General features: G+C 40.5%; 1 protein-coding gene across 1 annotated transcript in view; it reads right to left on the bottom strand.

Moving 5' to 3' along the window:
* DOCK2 (dedicator of cytokinesis 2) overlaps positions 1-9,351 on the bottom strand; it is a 164,451-nt gene extending 155,100 nt beyond the window's left edge. The window contains exons 1-2 of the mRNA XM_039385240.1: positions 9,277-9,351; positions 1,712-1,795 (exon numbers count right to left, since the gene is read on the bottom strand). Of these exons, the coding sequence (XP_039241174.1) occupies positions 1,712-1,795; positions 9,277-9,313 (121 nt within the window). The 5' untranslated portion in view covers positions 9,314-9,351. The remainder of the gene's footprint in view (positions 1-1,711; positions 1,796-9,276) is intronic.
* Positions 9,352-12,902: the final 3,551 nt, after the last annotated feature.

Raw genomic sequence — 12,902 nt, 5'->3', positions numbered from 1 at the left:
CAAAAAAAGACTCAGGACATATTTTTTTTTCAGGTTTTTTTGCACTGGTACTCTTTCCCTCACTGTCTTTGTCAACAACGAAATTCCATCTTACTTCTAAGACTGAATTATTTGCACATAGCCTCAGTTTACAATCAGGTGTGTAAAATCTATTTCCTCCCATTTGCTGTGACAGCACACGTACGTTCTGTGCATATATTTTTTGCACGCAAAACCAACTAAAATAGGACATAAAATGAGCACAGGAAAAAACCTGTCACTGTTGGTTACTCACCAGCTGCAGCTGGCAGCATATTTTTAAGATATCTGATAACAGATGAACTTCATTCACACAACGTGAAAGATTCCGCTTCTTCATTGGCAAACAATATTTCATAAGACAAGGTATCAAGGGTAGGGGATTCAGAAAAGACTTTATACAAAATATAACCCCATGAGATCAGCACTCAACTCTCTGGGCTGACAACAAACGTACTACAGAGATCAGAAACCTTCAGTGCTATTTCTGCAACTAGCACGGAGCACAGGGCTGAGGAGGTTTCTGCTTTGCCCACGTGTTTTTTCCAGAGCCAAAATGCTTAGAATAGAGGCTTAAAGAATTCTGCAGACCTTGCATATTTTAGGAGAGGCCGTGGATCATTACTTGTGACTTTGAGAGATTCATCTGCTGCCTGTCTAAGGAGCGACATCAGTGTTTTCACTGCTGCTTAGAGATACTGAATTTTACAAGTAGAAGAAAAACCATGTGCTCCAATGTATTGGAAATGTGGTTTCTCAGATGCTCCTCTCTCAAATTCTTTGTTGTTTCCACACAGAACAGCCCAGAGCTCTCTGCAGGGGAGTGGGCTGGGCTCAAACGGCTTCAGAGCCTTTGCAGCCCTGTGACCACAAGGTACCAAGTGCCTTTCAACACCAGGCTGTGTCTGTGACTGTGTGATGCAGCAGCTGACCCTTCCTGAGCATAACTGCAGTTGGTAAGACACAACAGACCCATTGGATCAGCAGAAATAGGCTGAAGAAGATAATTTCACAATACATTTTGCAAAGCTTTGAGCACTTTATAATTTTTTTAATTTTTTTTTTTAACCTGGTCGAGAACATCACTTCATCATTACTGTTACAATGACACTCAGAGATGCCTAACTGCTGTGAGTTATGTATGCTAATAAAAACTTCAGTAGCTCTGGCACATTTAGAAAGAATTCAGTCAGATTGTGAAGGTATTGACTGTCTGTCATGAACAACTTGACTTGGACTTTTGCTGCTTTCCATGTTCTGCAAGTTGGATGGTTCTCAGAAATGTTTCTATCATGCAGACCCTCATTTCTTTAACATACTAGATTTCCTTCTTATATAACAAGGGTGCTGAATGTCTCTCCTAGCAACAAATATTTAGTTTAGAGGCAAAAACTGTGCTCCATCAAAACTTAATGTCCCTTCCATCATGTATGTTACAAAGCTGGCACAGACTTCACAAACTCTACGTTCACCTTGATGACTTCCTCATTTGGTAATGGCTTCCCAAAAAACCACATGTACTGTGATATGTCTAATTTTGGCTCTTCAAAAAAGAATAGGTTCTTCCTCAAAATAGATCACTACCACCACTAAAAATAAGAGTATTAGACAACTGCTGATGTAACAGAGGGAATTGCTGTGAAGTGATTGTGTCATTCATGAAGAAACCTATAGTTGAAGGCAAGTGACTTACCTTCACAGGACTCCAAGATATGGACCACATCACCAATCTGAAGAGGTAGTTGAGGTATTCCTGTGCCTTTGAAATTGTATATAGCTGAAAAATTAAAGGATGAAAATACTATGTCTCAATACAGCCATACACTACAATTAAACTGAAAACCAAACATGGTTACTAAGACTGATACTGGGATAAGCACACTATGATAGACAAGCAGAACCATAATTCTATCAAGAAGCTCCATTTGTCACCATTAATTCGTCTCTTTGCTTGTGAGAATGGAAAGGTGGTGAAAACAAACAAAAAATAATCAACAAACCCCACAGAAAACTCAGCAGGCATGTGGGAACAAGCTCTTCATCACCTGCTCTGCACAGGATTTAAGATGCAGGTCTTGAATAAATACACATTCACAGTGCTGGAGAATTGTTTGTCTACTGGCTCAAGGGATTTGAGCACAGAGTTTACAGAAATTTATGGCTACACTGATGAGAAAGGGCACAGAGTTGCCTATAGAAACTGAATTTCCTGAACCCTTTCCTGGGTTTAGAGGCTTCAATTTAACATGAAACTGTTTCATAGTTCTCTGTATTCTCTGTATGACTGAAAAGAACACAGGAGCAGTGGATTTTAAGAGTGTTCTAATCAGAAGCTTATCTCTATGTGGTTAAGAAACAGCACTTTCAGAGAGAATTCAAGAAAATAAGCCTCCTTACCAGTTCTGATGTTCTAGGGCTACAGGATGTGGGCTGCTATGGTTACCATGTGCCTCTGTAATTTTTTTTTTTCTTCATGGGCTTGGTTATAAACTTGAACAACAGCATTAGAGAGTAGAAGTGGTTATTGGAGTTAAATCACACCAGGAAAGTATTAAAATATGGAGGTGAAACTCAAAGCTGTGCAGGTAGGAACAGGAACACTGGCACTGAACACGACCTGCTTGGGGCAGGAAAGGTGTTGGTCAGCAGAGCTCTCTGCCATTCTACCAGTGTCCCAGTCCAGCCAAACTGGAAGCATTTTGGACAGGGGAACACTGATTTATAAAGCAGAGCCCACCTTCAGTATGTTCCCCCCTTCCTTTTTCTCCCTCCACCCAGGCTTCTAAAGCAGGATATTAAATCTCTGCTAGGCCAAAACGTACACTGGGGACAAGTTTTATTTAAACATTTTACTTCGAATTGTGTTTAAAGGCTCCAAGTAAATTGCCTTTCAGGAAAATGCCTAAGGTAGGAGTGTAGAGCTGAATAGATTCATCCTCATCACTTTACATGTATTCCATAAATTATGTTTCCTGGGTTTTTTATATTTGCTATATTTCTGGAACAGAAATTAGAAGGAATCTCAGATGTAAGAGGCTTACTGGACTTACTGGTTCTTAATTATTTTTTTTTTTAAACATGAAGAGACGTTCCCAGCTGTTCCTCCTCCTGAGTGGATAGAGCAGGGCTTGAACAATTCAACACAAGGGGAGGGGGAAATAAAGAATAACTTTGAAGTGAGGCTCTGCTCTCCAGATTCAGCCATTTATTCAAGAGAATCTTGAAGACACTCCCTCAGTGATGCTCAGAGAACTGCACACAAAATTGAAATTAAATAGTAGATGTGTGTATAGTATATGGGTAGTTACATTCTGAGTGGTTTCTTTTCAAGAAGTGAAAGATGGTCAAACCCCTGCTAAGTTACCATGACATTTAAAGACATTTCCACTGAGGTGTTTGGGAGATGTGGGGGATGTGTGTGCTCTTACTTTTTGCCTGAAATGTTCATGCAAATTAAGGTTACTGCTGACTACCACATTTTAGATTTCAAAATATGCACTTGCTCTACTCAGCTGTAGCTGTCTCAAAACGTAGATTCGAATTACTGAGTCATATATTTGTGTTGCATTTTGGTTTTGCTCCCTTAAAAGCTTCATTTACCAGCCACGAATATATTGAAAAGTGCAGCAACAAACTGACAAAGGAAGTGGCTGTAGCAGTTTAGACTTTTCTAAATGAGTAAGTGGAAACTTAACAAGAGAGATTTTACTGTAGAGCTTGGATTGTTTGGCAGGATGAGTTTAACAAGTCTCTTTACAAAGTTTTAAGCTGTAGACCTACCCAGGCATTTTGTGACAAGAAACTGTGATAAGCTTCCACATACCATTGCAAAAAACTCTAAACAGACAACTTAATACCATCAGCTACGTCTGTATATCTTATCTACAGCTTAACTATCATACCAGATAATTCTTTCATTATTAACTGTGCATGAACATTTGAGTATTATATCCAGTGATGTTTTCTGTCAGCTGTAAGTGATGTCATTTCCCTTACAAACTGGGACCCTCCTATATTTGGGAGTATCCCCTCAGAGTCCACCAGCCACGAGAAGGGTTCCCTTTCCTCCACCCTCTGTGGAGAGGTTGTGTGTGGAGATCCTCAGGGTTGTGTGTGCATGGTGTACAAACACAGATTTAACTCATTTTCCTCCTCAAAAATATGAAAACCCAGTAGGGAATTAAGATCTTTTTGGTGGGATACCCACCACAGGTTGTTGGCTTTTTAAAAGTAAACTCTCCATGCAGTAGAAATAAAATCTGTCTGAAGAACTTTCCTACCTCTCCCCTCCCTGGCATCCTCTATCCCAACCATAAATACCTTGTGAGTCAGGATCCCCAAGGCACAGGAGGTTGTTCAAAGACCCCAGCATTTATTCTAAATCCCAGCAGTGATTACTGACCTCAGGACCAGCTGATGTCATGGCAATAAGATTAGTGGGGGAGCTTTGGCTGGCAGATGCCCTCCCCAGCAGGCAGCACCGGGCCAAGGTGTTCCCATGAGCAGGGGATCTGCACACAGACACTGTCAGACTCTCCCAGAAAGGGGCAGAGAATGCTCTGAACTCCTGTGCTCCTAAAGAGGGACTTTACACTTAGTTGAGAACACAGTAAATTTCCCCCGAATGAGCAAATAAAAACTGTCTTTTTAGAGCTCACCACAACCTCGGTGGTAATTTTATAGCACACACATGACAGAAGACAAACAAACAAACAGCCCAATGAAAAACTCCCTTAGATTCCATGTTTGAGCTCTTTCAGGAGAGGAGCTGAAGAGCAAAAGTACCAGGTCAAGCTGCTGACATGGACAGTTCTCCAAACTGAACCCTGCTCTGGCATAAGTGGGCTTAGAATTGTACCTCAGGAAGAAGGAAACAATTCCCATCTATGGCAGAAAGTCCAAAAATTCCTTTCTTGTCCAGCCAAACAGGACCTGCTGTAAGGACAGTGATTGTGCATCACCCTCACCCCCAGAGCTGGAGCGAAGACATCTCCCAGTGTCCATCCCAGGGGCAAAAAGTGAGGATGAGGGCTGAAGAAAACTTCTATTTTCATTTAATTCCTGCTTATCTCTTAAAGGCAGACCTGCTGGATATGATATACACATTCCCCCACCTATAGATAGGTGGGGATGCTCTTCAATACACTGTGGAGCTGTTCCATTGCACCACGCAGGGATTGGGCACGTTTTCCAGAGCAGAGCAATGAAAATCTCTAAAGAACACTTCACTCAATATTCCAAGATACAAAATAAATCAAAACAGTCACACTGTTGAGGTTCTTATAAAAAAATAAATTCAGCAAGCACCAAAAAACAGTTAATATTTTGTAATTGAAATTTCATGTCCTCCTCAATTTAGAAAAAGACAAGCAGAACAACAACAACAACAACTCATCATCCTTTGTACCTTGTTTGGGAACATTCACACACAAAACACTCTAGAAAAATCACAGTGATCCAGGTAACAGAATTTCTCCCTCAAAAAGATAGATTTCTTCAATATTCACTTGCTTTAAGACCCCATGTTCTGGCTATTTATATGATTAACCTGTAAGCTACTGCAAGATGGGAAGGGTAAGCAAGGAAAATCCCACAGACATGCAACACCGAAACCATTTGTTATCCTAATAATCTTACCTGTCTTTCCTGCCTGTTTTCCCTTCATGTGCAGTCCCTGCTCTGCCCTTTATAAGAAATACAAGCACTACCTCGTTTCATTTTGAGACTCACCTTTTAGTAAAAATCCATGTTTCCAGTTGGTTTCCTTGGCTACCTTCCACTTAGACTGAATTTGAAAAAAATTCCTGAAGTGTTGCTGAGCCAGCTCCTAATTTCACTTTTCTGTAACAGGAGGACTACTAGGTATGATTTGGATGTAATAACTAATGAAGTGTTTTGCATATTCAAACAATTTCTAATTAAGAGCCTCAGCAAGAATCCTGTTCTATTTTTTAAATATTACAGCTCCACTTTTATGAGTAGTAAACTATTCATAAAAGATCAATTCTTTATGTTCAGTTGCCACTTTTTTCTCATGAAATCAGGGTGAAATCACTCAGCAAGGCCACTGACAAACCTTATGTGAAAATATCACGCAGTCCCAACAGGATTTCTTAACTTCTGGAAAGATATCTATAAAATTTATGTTCCAGTGCTCTGAATTAAGGATCCCCCCCTCAGATCTCACAGAGTAAATGTGAACATGAGCACAGTTCTGATGGATATTTCACAGGTACCAAACCTCAGGGTGGGTGAGAGGCTGATTTCATTTATTGAAAATCCAAGGGGAACTCTTCAGTTCTCAGGCAACAAACTGTTATCTCAGACAACAGTTGAACACAGATTTCCTCACATGTTCAACCTTGGGGACAGATGGAGGTTTGAGCTGACTTGAGCTACTTATTTTCTTTCTTAAACACAATAAAGCCAGCATGGATTATAAGAACCAGGAAGTTCTAACGTGCCTAACTAGTTATAAAAAGATATTGTCTCTGAATTTTTACCTGTTCATATAAAACAGCAGCACTGTCATTTTTCTTAAAAGTCTTCATGAAGAACAGGATATTTAATTGTGATTTTTCATTTTAATGAAAGATCATGGATAGAAAGATTCCCTTCCCAGCTTTGTCTTCACCTATTTGTTGTTTCTCAAGCAGCTGGAACAGCCTGGTGGGTTGAGGAGTTGCATTTCATGGAGGAGTCAACCTGCCCTGAACAAAGCTCTGCTCCCTTACAGCTCAATCTGTTTAGAGTTTAGAGATGTAAAATAACTTTCAGAGGCGTTCAGCAAATGAAATCAGACAAGACAGACACAGCCCTTCACTCCCAGGCTGAGCATGAGCTTTTCTACACTTACAAAGAAGTCACCCACTACCCTCCACAATTTTTGCTTCAAATTGACAAACATCCATTTTCAGCTTCAGCAGGACAGGAGTAAATCTGACACTTGAATTTAGCATTCTAACATCATATTTCACCAGTTTGTAACTTCCCTTAAGGTCTGAGCACAGAGCAAACACTTTCCATCAGGAACCTTTTACCATGACTATTCCATCTTGTCTTGTCCACAGAAATAGCACATATTTAGGCTGGGAGTGCTTCAAGACTAAGAACAAGTTTCATGTGTAAAATCAGGATTGTGGTTTCCAAGCACAGAGTTTAATATCTGCCACCTGGACCACCCCAATTAATCAAGTAAAACACAAAAGTGGGCACACAGGCTGGGTTCTACCATGGCCATGGGATGGTGTGGTTTTCCAAAAATCACCTGCAGCACAACACTGCTCATCCAAAGCACATTGGGCCCAACACTTTCAAACTGAAACTCTGCCCATCAGCAGAACCTGAGGGCATCGGGCTCACTTCCAACAAAGGGCTTGAAAATTCAACGTGAGAATTGTGACCAGATGCTCAAAACCAAAGATTTCCAAAACCACCTAAGACAGGATAACCCCATATGGTCAAAAAGCTTCCAGTGTGTATTATTCCAAAAGCTTTCACAGACTTTATGACTCAGTTAACTCTGTTTGCCCATATTTCTTATTTTCCTGAGACACAGGAGACACGACTACAACAGACTATAAATTTAAAAACCTTTTCATTTGTGATTATAGTTGTTAGTACCTCATATTTGAGGCATCATTAGCCAAATGAAACTCATGGAATAAAGTTAGTAAAGTTTAGCAATTAGACTATTTTTCTGCCAATTTCTAAGTGCATAAGTTTACTTGATTTATGATATAGGACAGAACAACCAGTGGTGGCAGATTCTTGTTTGGGTTTGTTTGGTTGGTTATTTTAATTATTCTGGGTGAAAGATTCTCCCACTTTTCTCACCAACTTATATAATGAAAGAATGCATTTAATTTCCAAGAGAAAGGAAAATAAAACAAACTGCAAACCAACAGCTTGGCTAAGAAAAGGAACTCTTGAGTATAAGGTACAGATTATTGAATTTGTACTCATCTATCAACTTCAAGCAATTGTACAAAAGCAGAGGCAGAATGTTCCTACTGATGACAACCTACTAGAAAGTTACATGTATGAATACTTTAATAACTAGTGTTTTAATTTTGCTGGGAAGTCCATTTGATTATTGTTCCCATTTTGCCCATTCTGCTTTGTGACAGACTAAACCACAGCACTGCTGCAACTGGGATTTTTTACATACAAGTATAAAGTGTCTTATAATCTAATGTTACACAAAAGCCTTGGTTAACTCAGGAAATGGACTTACTCAGGGTGAGCAGAGAGGGAACAAGTTCCCACTGTTACCACACAGTAGGACAGAGGCTTTCAGATTCTCTTTGCCATTGAAATCACTGTGTGCTCATGGGTGAGAGCAGCAGGAGAGCAAGAACAGGGCAAAAGAAAAACCACCAGGATCCAGTGTCAGTTCTTCCCAGTGACCTTTTCTGCACTTTCCAAATACCACAGAGACTACTACAAGTGCAAAAATTAAATATTTTCTACTATTTATAAAACTGAAACAGAAAATATTTACACACCCTCTATTTTGTAATATAAACTGCCACCACAAGAGGCTGTTTCCATTTCACAATTCTGCTACTGCAGCACATGGAAGTTTAACAAGAAAACATTCTTTTCCTCTTATTAATGCTTTGACAAATTACTTTATTTCATGAAGCCATTTGGGTGGATTTTTTTGTTTTTAAGGAACATCACAAAACACCATGGCCTACTTCAAATAAAAAAATCTCAATTAGAAGAATTTAGAAGGTTAATAACAGAGTACTAGTATGCATCTTTCAAATGCTTTAGCTTTGATTTCTGATTTTAAGGCTTTTTTTAAACAGCAATTCAGCCCTTTATACAAGTTAACATCCTTCAGATTAAGAACATGACTTTTCTTCCAAAAAATACCACTTACCAGCTGAAATACAGATTTTTTTCTGTAACAGTAACCACAAGTGACAATCTTGCAGAAGCAACTGCAGGATTCCCCTTCCCCTACATTTGTTCTCCATAATTTCTGGCTACTGGGCATTAAACAACACACGACTTAGTCTGTCTCTAAAACACCGAGGTGGGAAGAGCTGCATTACTTGAGAAAGTTGACACTCGTGTACTTTTTGCCATTCTGGTTGAAGGATTAAAGCTTTGTACAAAATGGATCATTTCAACGAAGCCACCAAGGTGAGGTGGAAAGTGTTAATTCATCGTAGCAGGGAAAACACCTGCCCACATCCTGCTCAGGAGGCAGAGAGACACAACCCAAATGGCAGCTCAGTTACGTACCCACGCCAGTCTTCTCCGTCTTGTGCCATCTTGCCATCACACATGAATCCCTGAGGCTCCAAAGGATGCCCACCAGCAAGGAATCCAAGGTTGATGGGCTGCAGCCTTGAGGGTGGGTGGCCAAGCCAGGCCTGGAAGGAGCCGCGTTCCCAGCGCCGGCACCGAGGAGCGGGCGGAGGCAGCTGCGAGATTTGCTGCTGTTCGGAGCTTCCTTCCTCTTTTCTCAACTCAAGACATCGTCCCCCGTGTCATGGGGGAGGGGAATCCCAAACTGGGTGTTACTGTTGCTCGATGCTGGTGGTAACACATCAGCAAAGGAGCAAACCCACTGCAGTGCTCGGCGGCACCAGCCCCAAACTGGGGACGTGTGCGAGCCCGGCTGCAGTGACACCTCTGACCACGGCTCCCTTCAGCTCCCAACGCCTCACCAACACCACACTCGAAAGGTTTGACTTCACAGGTCAAACATCTTAAAACCTGCTCTCTTCTAACCTGCCCTGGAACAAGGATTTGTCTTTTTTTGCAAGTCTGCCTCTCCTGAGAGAAACAGCGCAAAGACAAAGCCACATTTCAAACCGCACCCATTGTTTGTTATTTCTGTCATTTTATGTTTGCAGGAAAAAATGTTGAAGACTTTCTCTTTAGTCTCTAAACAAAGCAGCACTTTCCTAAAGACTTATTGTCCAGACAAAAGTGCAAAAAGCAATTTATGGTATACTTACAGCTGCTGCATGAGCTAACTGGCATAAGGACATTACAAACAATCCAAGTTGTTTGTAATGTGGATTAAGGACAATATACTTAATTGAAGGCAAGTATGTCACCTTCACTCATCTTCCTTACTTACAGTTTGGACTTAAAAAAAAACCAAATAAAATGCTTGCAAAGATTTACTGTTTGTTTGATCTCCTGCTTAGTACAACAAATTCATGTGACAATCCTGTCCTCTGGATATTACATTGCAACTTCGCAATCACTGTTTATCCAAACTGTTTAACACTGCCACGCTACATTGCTCGGGATATTTTGGATAACACATGACATTCTATTTCTTGGTTTTAACTAGCAATCATGTGGAGCACAGACTGCCGCTCTATCTCATTGCACAAGGAATTCTGATACATATTTCTGGAGGAAAATCACTTTAAACTTCACCAGATTTGCTTGAATTGCCCTAATCTTCACCATGTCTACATACTAGCTTAGCAAAAGGGTTTAGCTTGTTCCTCTCCCCTAAAATAACATTGAAATTCATGTTACATTAACTAAAGTGGGTTAAATTCTGAGCAACACCAATTATCTCCATTTACAGACAACAAGCTCCATCTATGGGTTCTAAATCTTTCCCCTCCGTGGAACATCCATTTTATATTGTTATTCTGTTAAAAAAATATGTCGAGGCTGAACCATTTCATCTTTTAGTTTACATTATGGGGTTTGAGCAATAGCTTCCTAACCAGTGAGAACTATCATCCTTACTCCTCCCAATCCCTGCTGCAGCAAATCCTCTCTTCCCATTTCCTATTTGGCCTAAAGGATGATGTGTTATTATTTTCTTGTTCTACACCTCTCTTCCTTATGGTGTTTACCTGTAATACAACAGTGCTGAGGAAATCCTTTCTACCACTTACTTGCAAACATGCTTCCTCATGTAGATCTACCAAACCTAGTTGATACCACTATCTTTTGAAAATAAATTATCTAAAATACAGGAATTTCACCTTCAAGCTGGGATCCAGTTGGTAACACTTTGCTGCTGCCTGGCTGTGACTGTGCAGAGCTCAGCACATGCCCAAGGACTGGGCTCTGTGCAGAGCTCACATCCCCCCTCACACCCTCCCAGCTCCCCACAAAGGTCAATTTGAGGACCCAAACTCCCTCAGGCATCGCTGCTTCCCACGTGCCATCCCTTCCCCAGGCCCAGCTCAGCATTGCACACATCTGCTCTGACTTCCTCCCCTGAAACTTTCACCATGATGCTTTTGCAACTCCTCAACCAGAACCTGCTGCTGCTTCATCTCCACGGGCTCAGACAACCCCGTCTGACTGCGGCGGAAAAATCCAAGCTGTAGCTCCTAAGAAATGGACTGAGGAACAAAATCCTTTTCTAGCTGCAAGAGGAAAGTGCACCCAGAGCAAAGCATGCACAGTAACCCTAAAATCCTGTTCTTACCCCAGAGGACAAATCCCAACATTAGTCTAGAGAATTAAGGTGGATAATTGTTACACTCTCTGTCAGTGGGGGCTTTTGTTCCAAGTTGGTTTATTTATGTAGTTACCATTCCACATTAATATTCCACAGAAAACAGTGGACAGATTCATCACCTTCACATACCTCATCATTTTTTCCTTAAGTCTTTTTTTTCAGACAGGAAGTCTTTTAAGGAAAGCAGAAAATTCCTGGCTTCCCCAAAAGATGAAACTCTCTGTCCAGGGAGTTCACAGGTAGAACTTCCCTTTTGGGGGCTGGGGGGCAGGCAGAGGAAGGGAGACAATTCTTGCTTCCTTTAACATTGCTCTTGGTTCCAGAAAACAAGATCTTTTAAGATGCTGACTTTATAATTAGCCAATTTTAGCTGTGCTAATTTCCATCATACAGGAGAACTTGAGCAGAACACAGAAGTTGCATTTAACTGCCTCTGAATTCTGTTCCAAGCCAAGATCTGTGAGCAGCTGCAAAAAAAGCAACTGCTGTGACACAACAGAACCAAAAGAGACAATGCACAAAGGACTCTCAGGCACAATACCTTAAGTATATCATGGCCAAACCAAAGCCTGAATGCCAGACACGTTCTCCCACCTGCTGTAGTTGTGCAAGAGATGCACACAAATATTGCATAAGATGAAAAACTTATACACTCCAAGGAAACTCCAGCACTGGAGGTGAAGCAGTTCCTGAGGGTAAGAGAGAACTGGGATGTCACTGATTGGGATTTTGTTTGTAGCATTAATTAACAAGGTATTTCCATTTAGAAAAAAAAATTAGTAATGCCATATTGCCAAGTAGCTCAAAATATAATTAACTATAACTCAACATACAATTAACATAACTTAACATATAATTAACTGTCTTACTAGACAATCTACAGCTCAGTACTCCCATTTAAAGCACATCATCTAATGTCAGCTTACCTGAGGTTTTCCTTTAAGTAGAACAATCATGTACTGCAGTTGTTTTATGCTATTTGTGTCACAGCAACAATAAACAAAGGTAACTTTCACCATTTGCATTAAAAAAAAAAAGTTTTCCTCTAACGTTTTGTAGCAGGAAAAACAGGATTTCTTCAACACAGCAGCATTTAAGTTCACATGTGCAGTCAAATCAAGAAGAGTAAGAACTATTTCATGAATATACATTTGTTTCCAGTAATGTCATGGAATATCTTAAGAGATAACAAGAAGATATTGTCTTATCAAGACTCAATAACCAACTGAAGAATTTGGATGCATAGCAAATTCCTTAGGTTAATGGTGATACAATTAACTTGTATGACACATGGATTTCTGATTATTTTGATCAGCAGCAGCCACCAGGCTGTGCCTAAACCTCCCTGTGTAGAAATGGTCTGATGATGAGTTAGTTCCACACTGGAAAGGGAGAAGCCATAAGTGGTCATTTAAGTGAC

The sequence above is a fragment of the Pipra filicauda genome, unplaced genomic scaffold (genome assembly GCF_003945595.2).
Source record: "Pipra filicauda isolate LSUMZ 115617 unplaced genomic scaffold, ASM394559v2 scaffold3_size10097308_pilon, whole genome shotgun sequence".
Lineage (NCBI taxonomy): Eukaryota > Metazoa > Chordata > Aves > Passeriformes > Pipridae > Pipra > Pipra filicauda.
Note: the sequence above shows the minus strand (reverse complement) of the source record. Positions and strands in the feature narration are given on the sequence as shown.